General features: G+C 40.4%; 1 protein-coding gene across 1 annotated transcript in view; it reads right to left on the reverse strand.

The window, feature by feature from the left end:
- Positions 1 to 15604, reverse strand: part of DCC (DCC netrin 1 receptor) — a 619636-nt gene that overhangs the window by 17975 nt on the left and 586057 nt on the right. The window contains exon 26 of the mRNA XM_072952215.1: positions 12282 to 12494. Coding sequence (XP_072808316.1) covers positions 12282 to 12494 — 213 coding nt within the window. The remainder of the gene's footprint in view (positions 1 to 12281; positions 12495 to 15604) is intronic.

Here is a 15604-nt window from a genome sequence, read left to right on the forward strand (position 1 = left end):
GGAAATTTCAGCTTTCAATTTTTGTTTTCCTTCAAATTCTTTTCCCGGGAGTTGTCATGTAATTCTGACTACTACAGGCTGTAACTCTTAACCTCTCAGAGAGCTGTTACCCAGCCTACACTGCAGTGCGACTTCCCTCTTGAATTCTCAGCATGACCACATCCACTGCGTGTTTCCACTTGGATGTCCCATCGCCCCTTCATGTCCAGCGTACTTCACTCTTTCCTACTCTGCCATTCCTTTCTAGGAGTGTCCTTTCAGCTCCCTTTCCTCTTTCTCTTTGTTTCTAACCACGTCCCCAAAGACAGAATGGAAACAACCGAGTTGCCTTGGAGCTCACCGCCTCCCTCATTCTTCATATCCAATTAGTCAGTCGCCTGTGTCTTTTTTGGGAGGATAACTCTTGCAACTGTCTCTTCCATCCAGTCTCACTGCCATCCTCCTACATCACCCACTTCCTATCTCACCTCCATCCTGCTTTGCCATCTGATCCTCCCAAAGCACTGCTCTGTTTTCACTCACCTTACCCTGCCCTTTTCCAGGTCATTATATCATAACTACTCCAGGAATCACCCTCCCCAGAAGACGGCTTTACCTACAGACTCTAAACACATCTTGTACTTTGCCATCTCTGGGCCTTTAATTACTCTGGTCTTTCTTCCTGGTACACTTTTGTGATTCTCAAGCAATTGAGGAAAGAGAATAAATACTACAGTCATGCAGAAAACAGACTTATATCCTGCCCCTGCCCTTTAGGAACTGTGACCCTGGAGATGTTATTCAGTTATTCTGCACTCTGGGTTCATCCCGTATAAACTGACGTGGTCTACTTCAGCGAGATGGTGTGGGATGTAAGGACGAAGCACATGTAAAATGGCATTCTCCCCAGTCATAAGTTTATAGCTAACATAGAATTGGCAACTGATAAACATTTATGTCTCATAAAATGATTTCTCTTCCCTGAGCTAGCCAGAAAAGCAATTTCCTGAGAACAGTTCATTCCCCAAAGATACTAGTTAATTGAGATTTTATTCTTTATTCGCAGTGAAACTAAACGTCATTGAAAAATTCTAACTAATCCTCATCCTGCTGGGCCAAAAAGAAGTTCTCTTCAAGCCCATATACGGGAAATTATTTATGAGAAAAATATGTTTCAATGCAATGCTTCATAAACACTCTAATATTCAATATATTCTGCAGCATGAAGTTTCTGAATATTTCATATCTATAAAATGACTGGAAGCTAGTTCTGAATAATAAGCTGCAGGCTATTTTGTACTGGGATTAGAAATAAGCCCGTATTATCTTTGGGTTTTTGACAACTATTTAGATATTTCTTTTAGTCTTCCAATGAAAAGGAACTTTTCTAGTTGGCTGTGTTGGGACAATTCAAGTATGAAAAAATATAATCAATACATATTTGGAAAGGAAACTGAAAAAGTGCGACAAAACAAAAAAACCATATGATATCACTTCTATGTGGAATCTTAAAAAAAAAATGACACAAATGAACTTACTTACAAAAGAGAAAGATACCCAGAGACACAGGGGGAAAAAAAAAACTACGGTTACCAAAGGGGAAAAGAGGGGAGGGATAAGGGAATTCAGGATTTGCAGAAACTCACTACTATATATAAAACAGACCAACAACAAGGTCCTACTGTAGAGCACAGGGAACTATATTCAATTCCTTGCAATAGCCTATAATGAAAAAGAATATGAAAAGGAACATTTTATTTATATATATATATATAATATATATATATTTATATATATGTGTGTGTGTGTGTGTGTGTATATATATATATATATATATATATATATATATAAACTAAATCACTGTGTTGTGCACCAGAAATTAACACAACATTCTGAACTGTCTATACGTCAATAAAAAAAAAAAAAAGAAAGAAATGTAAACCTACAGAGAACACAGAAGGAAACAAGGTCTCTGTTTGTCTTTTCCTCTGTGAAAGCATAAGTAAGAGTCTTGTGTCATGGGTATAAATTTCATGGAAGGACACCAGAATACCTCTGGGAAAAAATAATTGCAATGGATATAAATCTATAGGTTATGAGATATGCTATTTATATTTATATATGTTTATAGGTTGAATGTTTATTATTTGTGACATGATTGTTCACAGAATCATTGACTCTTTATATGTATGTATTTTAATACAGTTGTTCAGAAAATTACGCTTTGGTTTCAGAAAGTCCTAGGTTCAAATCCTTGTCCTGCTATTTAAACGTACTGTGACACTGAATGAATTATTTTATCCTTTCTGATCCCAAGATTTCTCATGTCTAAACTAGGAGAAATAATACTTTACTCTTGGTGTTTCTGTCGCGATTACATGAGATAGTGAAGTTACAGTTAAGTGCTTACTAATGGTAATTATCAGTAATGAAGTCTGCAAATATCACCATGATTAGAATGGTTAGAGTTAGTTCACTTTTCTTTGAGGATCTATCAAGACCCAGCACATACTACACTTTACTGTTATATTAAAGGATAGTGAAAATTACTGTCTATTGTGATATTAAATGTTGGTTTGAGAAGTCATGTCAGTGTAAACTATTTAATCGGGATCATTCTACATAGAGAATAAATACAAAGATAAACTTTATGAGCTTTAACCCAGGAAAGAATTAGAGAAAACACTAGTTGTGTGGCATCTGGGAGACAACAGATGCAATGAAATTGGGGGGAGTGGGGCACCTGAGTGGTGGGATGGCCTCCGACCAGCAGAGGGGGCTCCCAGTCATCTTTCAGGAACTGAATTCTGCACCATGTGTCTAACCCAGGAACTCAGGGAAAGAGGTGAGATGAGAGCTCTGTGCAGAAAATTCTCAAACAGTCACAACGTCGAGAGACCTAAAAAAGTTCATTTTAACATGCTTTCCTCAGGGGTATTTTACAATATTCTCTCACTGTTCCTGCCTCTGATACGGAATTTCTCAAATTCAAATACCCATGTACTGGTAGGTGCTTGTGTTGCACCTGGCTCCATTTAAATTCAGAAGCTCTAATCCAGAAACAAACAAACAACTCAAAGAAAAAAAAATAAAGAGAAAGATAGACAGACTCAGCAGAACGGAGGGAGAGACGACAAAACACTAACTGCTCAAACATTTATTGGAGAAACAGCTTCTTTTACTTTAAAACCTTCCCTTTCTCCTACTCGCTATCTCAACCGAGACATGTACTTACATGTCCTTACAGTTATTTCATGCCCAGTAAATGATTTATGATGCTATTTTTCAGGATATTAGATGATACACCTTCTTCACTATTCCAGTAAACGTCTCTTTTTAAAAATATTGTATTTATTTTGTTTGTGGGTTTTTTCTGGCGGTGGGGTGGGTGGCTAATTTTATTTATTTAGTTAGTTATTTTGATATTGGTGCTGGGGACTGAACCCAGGGCCTCATGCGTGCTAGGCGTGTGCTCTAACCACTGAGCTATACCCTCCCCGAACATCTCTTTTAATTACCTCCTATTACCTGTGGCTTCTATTACTGCTGTCTAGAGATTCACTTATCCTCATTACATCAGAAAAAAAATTAAAAATATGTCACAGACTGCATACACTATTCATCCTGGTGTGACACTGGCCGAATCTAAAATCTTCACTGAACAGTGAGTCATTGTTTAGGGAAATGTGTGTGTCATCATTCAGCCTCTGCTGGGGGGGCTCTCCACCGCACACCACAGCACGGGATGCCAAGGACAGGTTATGATGAACGCCTTCAAATGACAACACATCTCATTTTCCCACAGAAGCTCATCTTCTGGAGAAAAATTTATCCTAAAGAGTTGTAGGTCTTCTCTACCAGTTTTCATTTAGGCAACAAAAGTAAGAGTTTCAGAAGTGGGATCTCTTTCAAAACATTTATAAATACTAATCTAACGAATTCCCTCCTTGGACGTTGAAAAATGTACAAAAAGGCCTCCAGTGTTTCTACAAGAAGATGAATAGCTTAATTTTTTAGAATTTCACTCGGGAGGGCCAAAGGGGACAGCTCTACAGCCTGAGATTCTGGAAGGTTTTATCTCTGCAAAAGGTTTTTGGAATTGGTCTCGAAAAACAAACAACAAAATCAAGGCAAAACAAAAACAGAATTTTTAGTGTTCAAGTTCCACAGCTAAGCCTCAACGCAGGGTGATGACAGAATGGCAGCTCGAGTGGTCCTTAACTTACTACAAATAAACCAGTTGAGATGCTAATGAAAGCTATGAACCTACTCACTCGAAAAACCACACACACAGACACACACACACACAGAAACATGAATTTAATTTCAAATGAGTTACTAAACCCACAAGTTCTCCCATGAACTCCAGGTGAAGAACATATGTTCCGTTCTGGAATCTCACTACGGAAAATATGACCTACCGTGGGGCAAAACCAGCATCCCCTGGAATTGTCTTAGAAATGCAGGCTCTCAGGCTCTCCTCTGGATCCACTGAATCAGAACCTGCATTTTAGTAAGATCTGCAGGTGATTCTTAAGCATCTAAAATTTGAGAGGCCCTGCTTATGTTCATGGAGAGTTTAGAATTAAAAATATCGATCTCAAATCACACCTGGAAATAAGTCACCCTATAATAGTCTTCCTAGAACACATGTTATTTGTAAATAAGAAGACAAAGGTGTCAGCAATATTTTACATGGGTTTGATGAGAAATATCCTTTCCCTACTTGCAACAGCTCACTTCCTGGTCCTCACTGCCTACTCTTCTTTGCCCTGCAATTTCCTTTGCAAAAGGTTAGCGCAAGGAATAGCTCAGCTGGAAGTCAGAGCTGGGTTCTAGGAAATTCCAGAGGCTTTAGTGACTTTAAATTGGTTCACTGTGAGAAGCAGTTCAGGAGCTGCTGTGTTTATGAGTGAGAGGAAGTCAGATATGTTACCACCAAATCTTTCCACCTATTGGACATAAATCCTTAGAGGGCTTGAGGAATGGACAGTCATAACAACTGGTGGAGGCACAGATGAAGAAATGGGGGATGGGATGTGCTATTTAATGCAGTTTGGTCATTTAAAGGGGCTGGTGGGAAATAGTTTCCTGGCTGTCAGATGCATTTATGATACAAGAGCAGGACCTGTTCAACTGAACGAGGCCATGCTTCTCTCTAGAGGTGATATTCAGGCAGCTCGGAGCCGCTGTTCTGCAATTCTCTGCTCACCTTCCTGTCTTCCAAGCAAGGGCCCGTTTCATTGGCCGCCCCCTCTCTGGTGCATGTTCTTGTGGTGAAATACAACCTTCAGGAGTTAGATGTTGTTTCACCAGCTACTGAACCACTAAAATGTACTTCTAAACCCCCCTTCCACGTGATCCCACTGCTGCTGATCATAAGGCACTGGAAACTTCACTGGGCCCAATTTATAAGGCAATGTGGTCTCCAGATTATAGCAAAGCTCTTGGATTGAGGGCTAACATTTCTTAACTAGCATCATTCATGTTTTACCTGCTTGGACTCCTTAAGGAAAATGAAACAAACCCTTTCCAGGTGAGGTTTTATTCTCCACATTTATAGATGTGAAAAATGGAAGCCCAGAGGTTAAGTGACTAACTCAAGGCTAAACTAGCCAGTGAGCAGAAGCGCGAGTCTGAGGGGATTTCTGTTAGTTTCCTCATGTACGTGCTCTTTCAGTCACACTCTGCTCCTCCCAAAGAGACCAGGAAGCCTGGCCGAGTTCTCATCACATGGCATGTTCCTGCCTTTAGTCCTGCACCAGGGCAGGCATCAGCTCAGACTTGTGTGCACGAAGCATCCTGTTTCTGTTAACTACCTGTGGTACCACTCCAGAGAGTAGCCAAGAGGAACACAAGTAACTCTAAAGTGCAACATCTTCTGACACCAGAGTTTAAACTAGCAATCTCAGACTTTAAAAGTACACTAGGTTAACATATTATAGTTTGAAATACACTGTTTCTATTCAAAGTCATGACTCAGCTGACCACAGAAGTAGAAAGATACAAACAGCTGGGTAAGAGGATGGGAAAGGTGAAAGAAGAATATTTAAGAAGGGAAATTCGGAGTAGATGTGAGAAGAGCAGTCATTGCAAGTACCATAAAATCAACTGGGCTTACTGATCGTTGTTTTGTACCAAATTTTCCACAGAAGATAAAGGCATTCTCTTCCTAGAGCTTTGACATTCCAGTAAATAAAGAGATTCTGGCCATAAGAACATCAGTCCTCCTGTGAGCCTAAGAAGAAAGTCAACGCTGTGAAGCACACAAGGCGCTTAACGTGGCACTTGGACTCCTCGTTAAGTCCCTGCCAGTAAGATAAAAGTTACAAACATTTCAGAAGATGTAGGAGCTTTAAATGGTTTTTACACGTTCTCTGTAACATCTTCAGTAAAGACACTACAGGTCATAGCTTTAGAAACAGTTTGCTGATGGTTAAATTCTCACTTTTTTATCTTAGAGATTGTTTTCAGCATGTTAAGGTTTTTCACAACACATTCTCAACAGTCCATTAACACGGAGGTCTCTGTGAACACTTTTTATTTGTCTGTTGTAAAATTTCCCCCTGCTCTCAAAGAAAGCAGAGTCTGACCCTAACTGATGAACTATGAGGAACTCTGTCAAATGCACGGAAGACTTAAGATGCGTGGTATGCAGCTCAGAAGCTTTATTCAAAGGAAAACCTTTCGCTTACTCATACACTTTCACAAAGCAAAGAAGAAATAGAGAATGTTTCTGCAGTGATTAAGATTGCTAGAATGTCATGTTTCATCCCTCTTTGAAGAGGAAAGCCTATCTAATTTCACAGAAGAGAATTAGTCGGATTCAGGGCAGCAGAATTGGCCTAACGGAGAGACTAGTCCTCAGGACTCTATTTGCACTGAGCTTCCCTCCCTCTCCTTAGACATAAAGAGGATGCGATTCTTCTCCAAAATACGGCAAAGTCTGTTTATCTTTATGACGTTAAGGACGGACTAGAACTTCCAGGGGTGGTGGCTTAATGTTGCCTTTCCAATCTATGTAATTTAATTCAGCTTCAGCAGAAAGTGTTATTCATTGTTGAGAACATTTAGCATTTTATGATCAAATAGTCGTGGATCTGGAAATCATTTCCTCTTACCTGCCTTTATCCTCAATATCTAATCCTTTTGCCAGCTCTCGGATCAATCTGCTTCGCCTATAACCATCATTAGACTGGAAATTGAAGAAAGACCTGAATTTAATTTCTGGCTTTTACTTTTATTATTCTATTCTGACCAACTCAACAAGTATTTATGGAGTGCGCATTATGTGTGAGGGTTTGTATAAAGGTCCGAAGAACAATGACACATGATCCTGAAACAGTTATTGAATTCATCAGTAATGGTGGTGATAGTTATTTCTCAGGGAGGCATGAATTTACTTGGGAACAACCTGTATAAACTGTAAATGATGACAAAATGTAAAGCATAAACTCTACTAGTTTCACCTAAGCTGAGTTTTAAAAAGGCACTTTGATATTCAAGGTATTTCATAAGTAACAAAGTCCATATAGCAATAGTAACCACGAACTCCTCAGGTTCTTGGGACACGTGAAAGGAATATTCACTGTTTTGGAAACAACCCGTTGCTCACCCTCCCCCTCATCACTCTCTGTCACCTACAAGGCCACCGCTCCCCACTGTGATCCAAAGACATTCTTCCCAGATTAGATGTTTCAGGTTATGTAGTCTACCAGGTAATACAGTTCTGAAAAGAGATTTTGAAAATTTTTCTCTTATGACTATCTAAAGAGCAATACAATACTTTCACCCTGGAGTTTAACTGTATAAAGTTGATAATTAGTCTCAATTTTATCTAAGATCTAACAACTCTTGGAGCAATATTTTCTCTTATTGTTTTAAGTCGGGTGAAAGTTTGATTAAAGGACTCAAATTTTGACTCCACTGTGGTCATTCATTCCCTCTCCCCAATGACTTCAGAATTTTCTAATTTTGAAGACTACTGGCTATTCATTTTGCACTCTCATCGACCATCTAACCCACAACCTGAGTAATATTCTCACACTCGTTCACCTTTACCTTTGTATTACTCTTCCTTCTGCTCGTCTTAATTTTATTACTGGTCTCCAAAGCCCCGGCTAGCCACGGTTCCTAGTGCTGAAAGCAACGGACGTCACCCCTTGGCTCCTCGCCCTCCTGGGGAGGGTTCCTGGCAGGTTGGACAGGTGAGTTTGACAGGAGCTGTCCTAGAGTTCCTGCCTCATCACTCCTCTTGCTGTATCACTCCATCCTTGCCTCTGTCTACATCCCTAGATAAAGGGGTAAAACATTTATTCAAATACTGAGCTAAATAACTCAACCTACTGCTATAAAACAATTCTTTCGGAGAGATATTTAATTACTAGGATCATCCAAGAAACCTGTTTGTCAAGGGGAAGAAAAAGTCAATCTTAGAGTAACCTCTCACATCTCAAAAAGCTAAATAAAATCTTTTGTTTTTCTTCAATGTTACATTTCTCTGAATTCTTCAAACTCAGCCGTTAGCTCACTCGTTGACCTCCGGCAGGCTGCTGACTGTTTTCAGGCTTCAGCTTTGTCGTTTGTGAATAAAGCACCAGACACCTGGCTGACTCATAAAGTCTCCCCTAGACATGGTTTCCCTCTCTTTGAGGCAATTAGCAGACATTTTTTCCTATTTAAATACTGAAAGACCATATAAAGGGAACAGCACTTTATTAAAAGTCCAAGTAGGTCTGGAGTCACAAATATGGGTGACATTTAAGAGCAATGTGACTTAGTTTTTTTTTTCTTAATAGGTGAAATTTGATTTGATTTGCTCTAATCACCCTAAGTCAGCCCTTAGTAACATGTAACCATCTGTTAGGAATGAGGATAGGACAGTTTCAAGGAACCTCGAACCACCCCTGACCAAAACAAAGAAAACGAAAACACACACAAAAATAAGTTTATGCGTGAGATGAAATGTCATGGGAGGCAGCGTAATTTTCCTCTCTAGAATGGATTGGTGGTGTTGGCTCCAATAACATCAAATCAACACATCTCTCCTACTTAGCTGTGCCAGTGATTTATGCAGTCGGACTGGCCTGAGAAGTGACCCTCTTGTTCGACCTGCTAAAGGATGTCTGATCCGCCATGACCTCTGCCTGGGACTGATTTCAGCAGAAGGGAACATTCCTGTGGAATCCTTGATGGATACCTCCAATGGTGGCCGACAAGTGGCTCAGGGAAAGTAATTGTATTAATGTATTCTAGTAATTTATTGGCAGTTTGGTGTGATGGCATATTTACTGAAATGAGGCCTGCCAAAAAGGTCAGGTTAGAACCAGAACACATGATTTCTCAACCAGCCATAAAATATAAATCAAATGCCTTTTCTGTCCCCTGTCAGCCACCTCCACCCGCTCCTTGTCCTCGGTCCTCAGACAAATTGAAGAACAGGCCACAATTTGCAGAGGAAAAATCAAACTCAATTTCGCAGTACCATGAAGTGAGTTTTGGTCTTGTCATGTCCACTGACATATTGATCCCAAGAAGACCGAAAAGATCAGGATGTTCTAAGTTTTTGCTTTTGTAAATAAAAACGTGTAGACATGCAATGTTTTAATGGAGGATAACATTGCACGTGTGTAGTTTTACAGAGATGCAAGAACTCCAGGGGGCAAGTGTTATAAAACAGTGCCACGATATAAAAGTCACTATTTAACAGGTCACATTTTCTTTCCCTTTAGAATTACAGCCTCAGAAGACAAATGGTCTCCTAATCCAGGTTCATTTAAAGTGCAGCTGATCATTTCACAGCAAAAAGGAATTTTCACTAGTGAAGGGGGAAAAAAAGAAAAGACAGCCTGTCTTGGCCCTTTGTAGAATTTATGTCAGATCTATAATGTCATAAGCCCAACACTCTGACAGACATTTCCTATTTAACCTGAAAGGGGCTAAGCCAAAGCACTTAGACGTCCACATCTGTGATTTGCAAAGTGCGGTGACGGCAGCCTCCGAGATGTGTAAAGACCACACAGTTATTCACGTCTATAGAGGAAGCATTAAGAAGCAGAACCACTTTATCACAAGGTGGTGATGAAATTGTAAGAAATACCATGAAACACCCGAGAGTCTAGTAAGCTAAATTTCTCACTGCCGAAGGAAAAAAAAACGAAGGAAGGAGGGAGTCTGTTTGCAGGTAGGCAGAATTTCAGTCGTTATGACAACAGGATGGCTTTCTAATTACCATTTACTAAAGAAACCCTGCAAAACTCCTTGCACTTCCCTGGAGATCATTATTGCATACTATGTGTTGCCCTGTACCTCATATAAAACTGCTGCAAATGGAGCTTTGCTTGCCTTTTTGGAAGGCAAACCGGGGCACTGGTCAATAATGTTGCCAGGAAAAAACACTCAGGAATTTGAGGAAGGAAAGAACTTCTTCACTGATCCTAATTTAAGTAATTTCAAAGCAGGAGCGTCTCATTTGGCTTGATCTTTAAAAATGATAGTAATGACTCACATTACCATATTCTAAAGTAATTACTTATGGTAAGTAAAGATACATTCATTAGTAATTACACAGTCCTTTGTTGTGAAATCCAGAGTAAAATTATTAGAGGTTTTTTTTTTTAAGCCAACAAGAGAATGACTTTACTTCATCAATCAGTTTGACAAAAGTAATGATTTTCTTAGAATTAAAATTTGTCGAAAGCTCTAAGTATTTCATCTTTTAGACGACGAAGCATGTAGTTAATGTCACAGCTAATACATTTGTCAGTCTGTTAATTTTCTTTTTCTATTAGAATAAGTAAACATCGGCTCTTAAAAGCGTACTATTTGCCATGTGTCGGGAGCAGGGCAGGGAGAACTTATTTGAAAATCAGGAGGTAAGACATTATTGAAATGAACAGAAATCACAGGGAGACAACGGAGAAACAAAGAAGGGAAGGGCGTCTAATGATTCCCAAGTGATGGTGGGATGTGCCTCAGGTGGGTGGGGGAGGGCGGCATTTAAAGAGGAACTGTGATAATATAAAATCAACCCCAAAAATGCAAGCCAGAGAGACTGGAAAATTGGAAAGAAGAGACAGTTTACTTATAAGACATAGTGTCACTGAAAAAAAGAACAACATTAAAAGAAGACTTAAAAATGCGCAATGGAAATAAAAGAAAAATGAGAGCTTGCCAACAGGGCAGTAGATGGGAGAATGCTTCTTCAAAGATGCTTGTTATTTGAGAGATTAGGTGCAGAGACAGAAGAATGGACTCTATTTCCGTGTTTTAAGGGTATAATACGCTCATTTAGGCTACACTGTGTCAGACTTTGTTTACAGCAGCTTTGGTATTACTGTAACTAGAAGAAATTAATAACTAGTAAATAACAGTGATAAGTGCTTTGTTCTGCCTGTTGTCAGGTGTTCTTCCTAAAATCAGGATTCTTTTGGGTCATTTTTTGTTATTGCAGATTGCTTAGAAGATGGGTTGATTTCCAAACCTTGTGTTCCAAACCAAACATTACCACCACAGTAAAATTTTCATTTAAGATGGACGTTAGAACATCATTTCTAGCTTTTTTCCTCTGGATAACATAGTCACTTAAAAAAACAAAAACAGAAACAAAAACCCAAACCCTTTTATGCCCGAACAGGACAGTCGACGCTGTCTTCTCCCTAATCCCCAGCAGAAACAAAAAGGCGCTCTGGTCCAGCCTCAGGGTAGTAGAATGAGCCCCGCATTGGGAACTGGGGACCCTGGTTCTCCTCTCTGCCGCTTGATTTTCTTAAAAGGGAAGCATAGCGAAACTGTTCCTTTCTACCTAAGTTTCGGTTGCCTTATTTCTAAAATTAGGAAGTTAGACTCAACACTGGTCTGTTACTCCTTCCTGGCCTTGCAACTCTGAAATAAGAACCCGTGGAATTACGAGATTATATGCATTTCTCTAAAAAGTGATTTTGCAGGCTTTTGTACCTTTAACTCGAGTCTTGGAGTCTGGCCTAAAATCCTAGGACCCACATGGCAGACAGAAGAACTTCTCCAGGATTCTCCTCCAGTGGCCACACCTACAGCACATACCAAAAGTACCGGATTGGCCCTCAGGATCAATGAACAACTTTCTAAAGGAACGAAAGGCACCTGCAGCCAGCCAGCTGCTTAGCAAGCAGATACTTCAGAGCTGCAACACAACATCAGTGAGAGACACGAGCACACGCGGCACATAATCAATGTCAAAAGGACACCTTACATCCAGGAACCTTCACGCATTTTTCAGAGCCGCCGATAACAAAGCTTTTAAAAGTGAACACACGGGCACTTACCTGGCTGCGACAGAAGCGGTGTGTAAGGGACTTTCGGTTCTATTGCACTCATTGGTGGAGGTAGCAAAGGGTTAGCGAAGCTGCGGAGCGGGTGAGTCGGTCGGACGCAGGCCGTGGGGATGGTTCTGCTGGGCGCCTCCTCGCTGCTGGGGTGCTCGGCCTGCGCCGGGGGCAACATGGGTGGCTGCTGGGTGGTTGGTCCTTCACTCACCGCTGCAATGGAGACAAGAGAAGCCATTCATTATTCTAGGAGGATCAAAGCTGGCCTTCCCTAAGTCCCCCGAAGGAGCCTCCTCTGCGTGAGTTCAGAGAGTATCCAGGATGTTCTTCAAGTTAAAAACATCCCCATCTCTCTACCCCCAGATATTTAGGGAATATGACAGCACTGCCCCTTTAAACAGCAGAAGTAGATCCAACAGGACAGGGATCTATCTTCCAGGAAGAAAAGTCAAATACATATCGCACTGACTATTGCCTCAACTGTCTGGGCCCTGTAATCATAGTGATGAAGCGAGAAAAAAAGAGTTATTTCTCCTTTCATAGGGAGCAATGTCAGTGAAATTCAGTGTCCCAGACCCGGCTACAGCTGCATTATTATCTACCAGCCAATATGCCAATTTTTCTATGATTTAAACATGCCATGCCAACTGTCAAACAAATCAGAGTTACTGGGCGCTCAAGGAATTGCTAATGAAAAGATACAAATAATAATATTATCATTATTGTCCATAACAAAATAGAAGCACATCCATCTAAGAAGTTATATGAGAGATGATTCTGATGGAACAAGTTGCCTGGATGCAGAATTGCGATTTTTCCTCTTTGGTAGCAAACAGTGTAATTTTCGGTCAGATTATTACAGTTGAAGAGGCTTCACAGAGTCATCAGGGACAGCCTTTGCCTATTTGGACTGTTTTGTATACGGAAACACATCTTTTCGCCAGAGAACTCAGTTGAGTCAAACTAAAATATTGGCCAGGCAGTTTCTCATGCTAACGACATTGTGATCTGACCTGATGCATTCACAGAGCCACCAGGTCCAGGTTAAACTGCAAATGAAAAGAACTGCCTAGTCGGGATAAGTGTTGAAGTAAGAATATTTCTGATGATTTATTTCTTAAGAAAGTTCTCTTAGGTAAGCTGGAAGAAAAAATGCAGTGATGGAAGATACTGTCTCACTTTTGAAAGAGAATTTTTAACCAGGGAATATTCCCAGATAATTAGTTTGTGAGACAATCTTGAGACACCTGTCTGGGAGGCTCAGTGAGGTCAGCAAAGGGCAGAGGAGACAGAAAACCTGATCATGCTGAAGGGAGTGGAGATTAAAGATACGAAAGATCGAAACATAATATTAAAGATACGCAAAAGTGAAAGGCGCCTGCAGAGGGCGTTTGATATTGAAACTCGTTTTTCTATATTCAGAAAGGGTTCGAGGGCCTCCGGGTCACTGAGCAGCCTTCAGGGTTACCCCATTCAAGGATGGAGGTGGGGAGAGACAAGGGTTGGCTGAGGGTAAGATGTAGCCACGTAGCAACCAGAACCAGAAAACAGGCCAAGACTTGATTACAGAGTCCTTCAAGTAAGGAAAATGTAATCAGGACAGCGGACGGGCTAGGACTCTGAGGGCAAGAGGAGTTTGAAGAGAAGCACCTTCTCTCTAGGCTCGGAAGTCCTGTCAAAGCTGGAGGGGACAAGCAAACGTACACACAAGATCAACGCTGAATGCGGAGCGGCAGGGGACACGTTCAGGCAAAGCTGTGGTGATGCTGGTTCAGGAAAAGGCAAAGGGGGATGGGGGCTTCAGGTAGACGCTATAAGGAGCCAAGCTGCTTTTAAGAATGTGAAGGAAAAAAGAAATGCGTGTACTTGTGTTCAGTGAAGTCTGTGTAATTAAGCGGTTCAGAGCATATTTTTAGAAACAAAGAAAACTGCAGGTTTTACTCCAGACTCATATTTAGTCTAAAGGAACAAATGACCAAGGGTGAATCGTCCAGATGAAAACACGGCGCCTCTCAGCTCTCAATCAGAGCGAAGCGGCTGCGGGAACCCACACCTAGGTCCCTCTTTATTAACCAGCCAGTGGGCTGGATTTTTATTAAAGGGTCCACATCATCATATTAAAAATACCTCTCCAGGAAAAGAAATTTCACAATTTCCCTCAGAAATCCACCTGAAGTATAATTCTCTCTATTGAAGATTGGATTGCAGTAAATTCATATCATATTTTGAAAACTGCTTTAATTATATTACAGAAATGATACTGTTTAGTGATGTCTTTTCTTTATTCCTCCCGTCATGTTTTCCTTTCCTATTTATTCCACCTTTCTGACATGAAAGAGATCTGTGTTAAAACATTATCATGATCACAGATTTAATAAAACTTACATGCATTGTTTTAGTCTTCTAACATTTAGTTTCTTATTTATTTAAAAAAATAAAAATGCCATGCAGGCCTGGTCCTCTATCCCCAGGTTTCCAGCTGGCCACTGTGGTTCCTACTGGGAACATCACAGTGTGATTCTTGACTTTGAGGGAAATCAGGGTGGCTTGATACCAATGGACCAGCTCTCTAGCAACATGCACTGGTGGAAATGGGAAGAACCAGCTTCAAAACTGAATGTATCAGTAATGCATAAGGAACTGTTTTTGTCTTGTTCAAAATCTTCATTTTGCTTAATACCTAATCCAACGCACAAGGTACAGGTTTTCCATAGACAATTGATAAATCTTATATTTTACATGGAGCAAAAAAAAAATGCTTTTTAGAACTGGCTGACATTCAAGGTGGTGAATAACTTAAAACAAACACAGTAGCAACTATTCTGCTGGAGAAAAGCTCTCATTTCAGATGAGCCCGTTTGGCCAGTTCAAGTGACAGCCTCAGGACACCCATGTGAAACAAACTGGCCCTGTGACATGACATTTAGCTGTGCTAAGAGATCAGAAGGCAAAGAAACCCTGCTTTCACCCGCGAAGTGCAGCCTCCCTACAATTCAGAGACTAACGTGAGAATCCAGTGCGTACTGGCAAGGCACCACTTTTCAGATGATGAAATGGTAGGAATTCATTGTACAAATAGCACACAATTACACAGCAGAGTCAAATCCCAAGGCACTTTATAATAATTAATGTCAACACATAAATAATTGCTATGGAATAACTGGCAAAAATACTGCAAAAATGGAAATGAGGATTTTTCTTCTATCTAAAATTGTAATATTTGAAAGATATACAGCACACCGCTAAGTCTAGGCAAAGACCCCTCAAGACACGAACATTTCTAGGAACTAAATTTGCTCATTAATCTCAGATGAACAGCATCA

The sequence above is a fragment of the Vicugna pacos genome, chromosome 30 (genome assembly GCF_048564905.1).
Source record: "Vicugna pacos chromosome 30, VicPac4, whole genome shotgun sequence".
In the NCBI taxonomy this organism is placed as follows: domain Eukaryota; kingdom Metazoa; phylum Chordata; class Mammalia; order Artiodactyla; family Camelidae; genus Vicugna; species Vicugna pacos.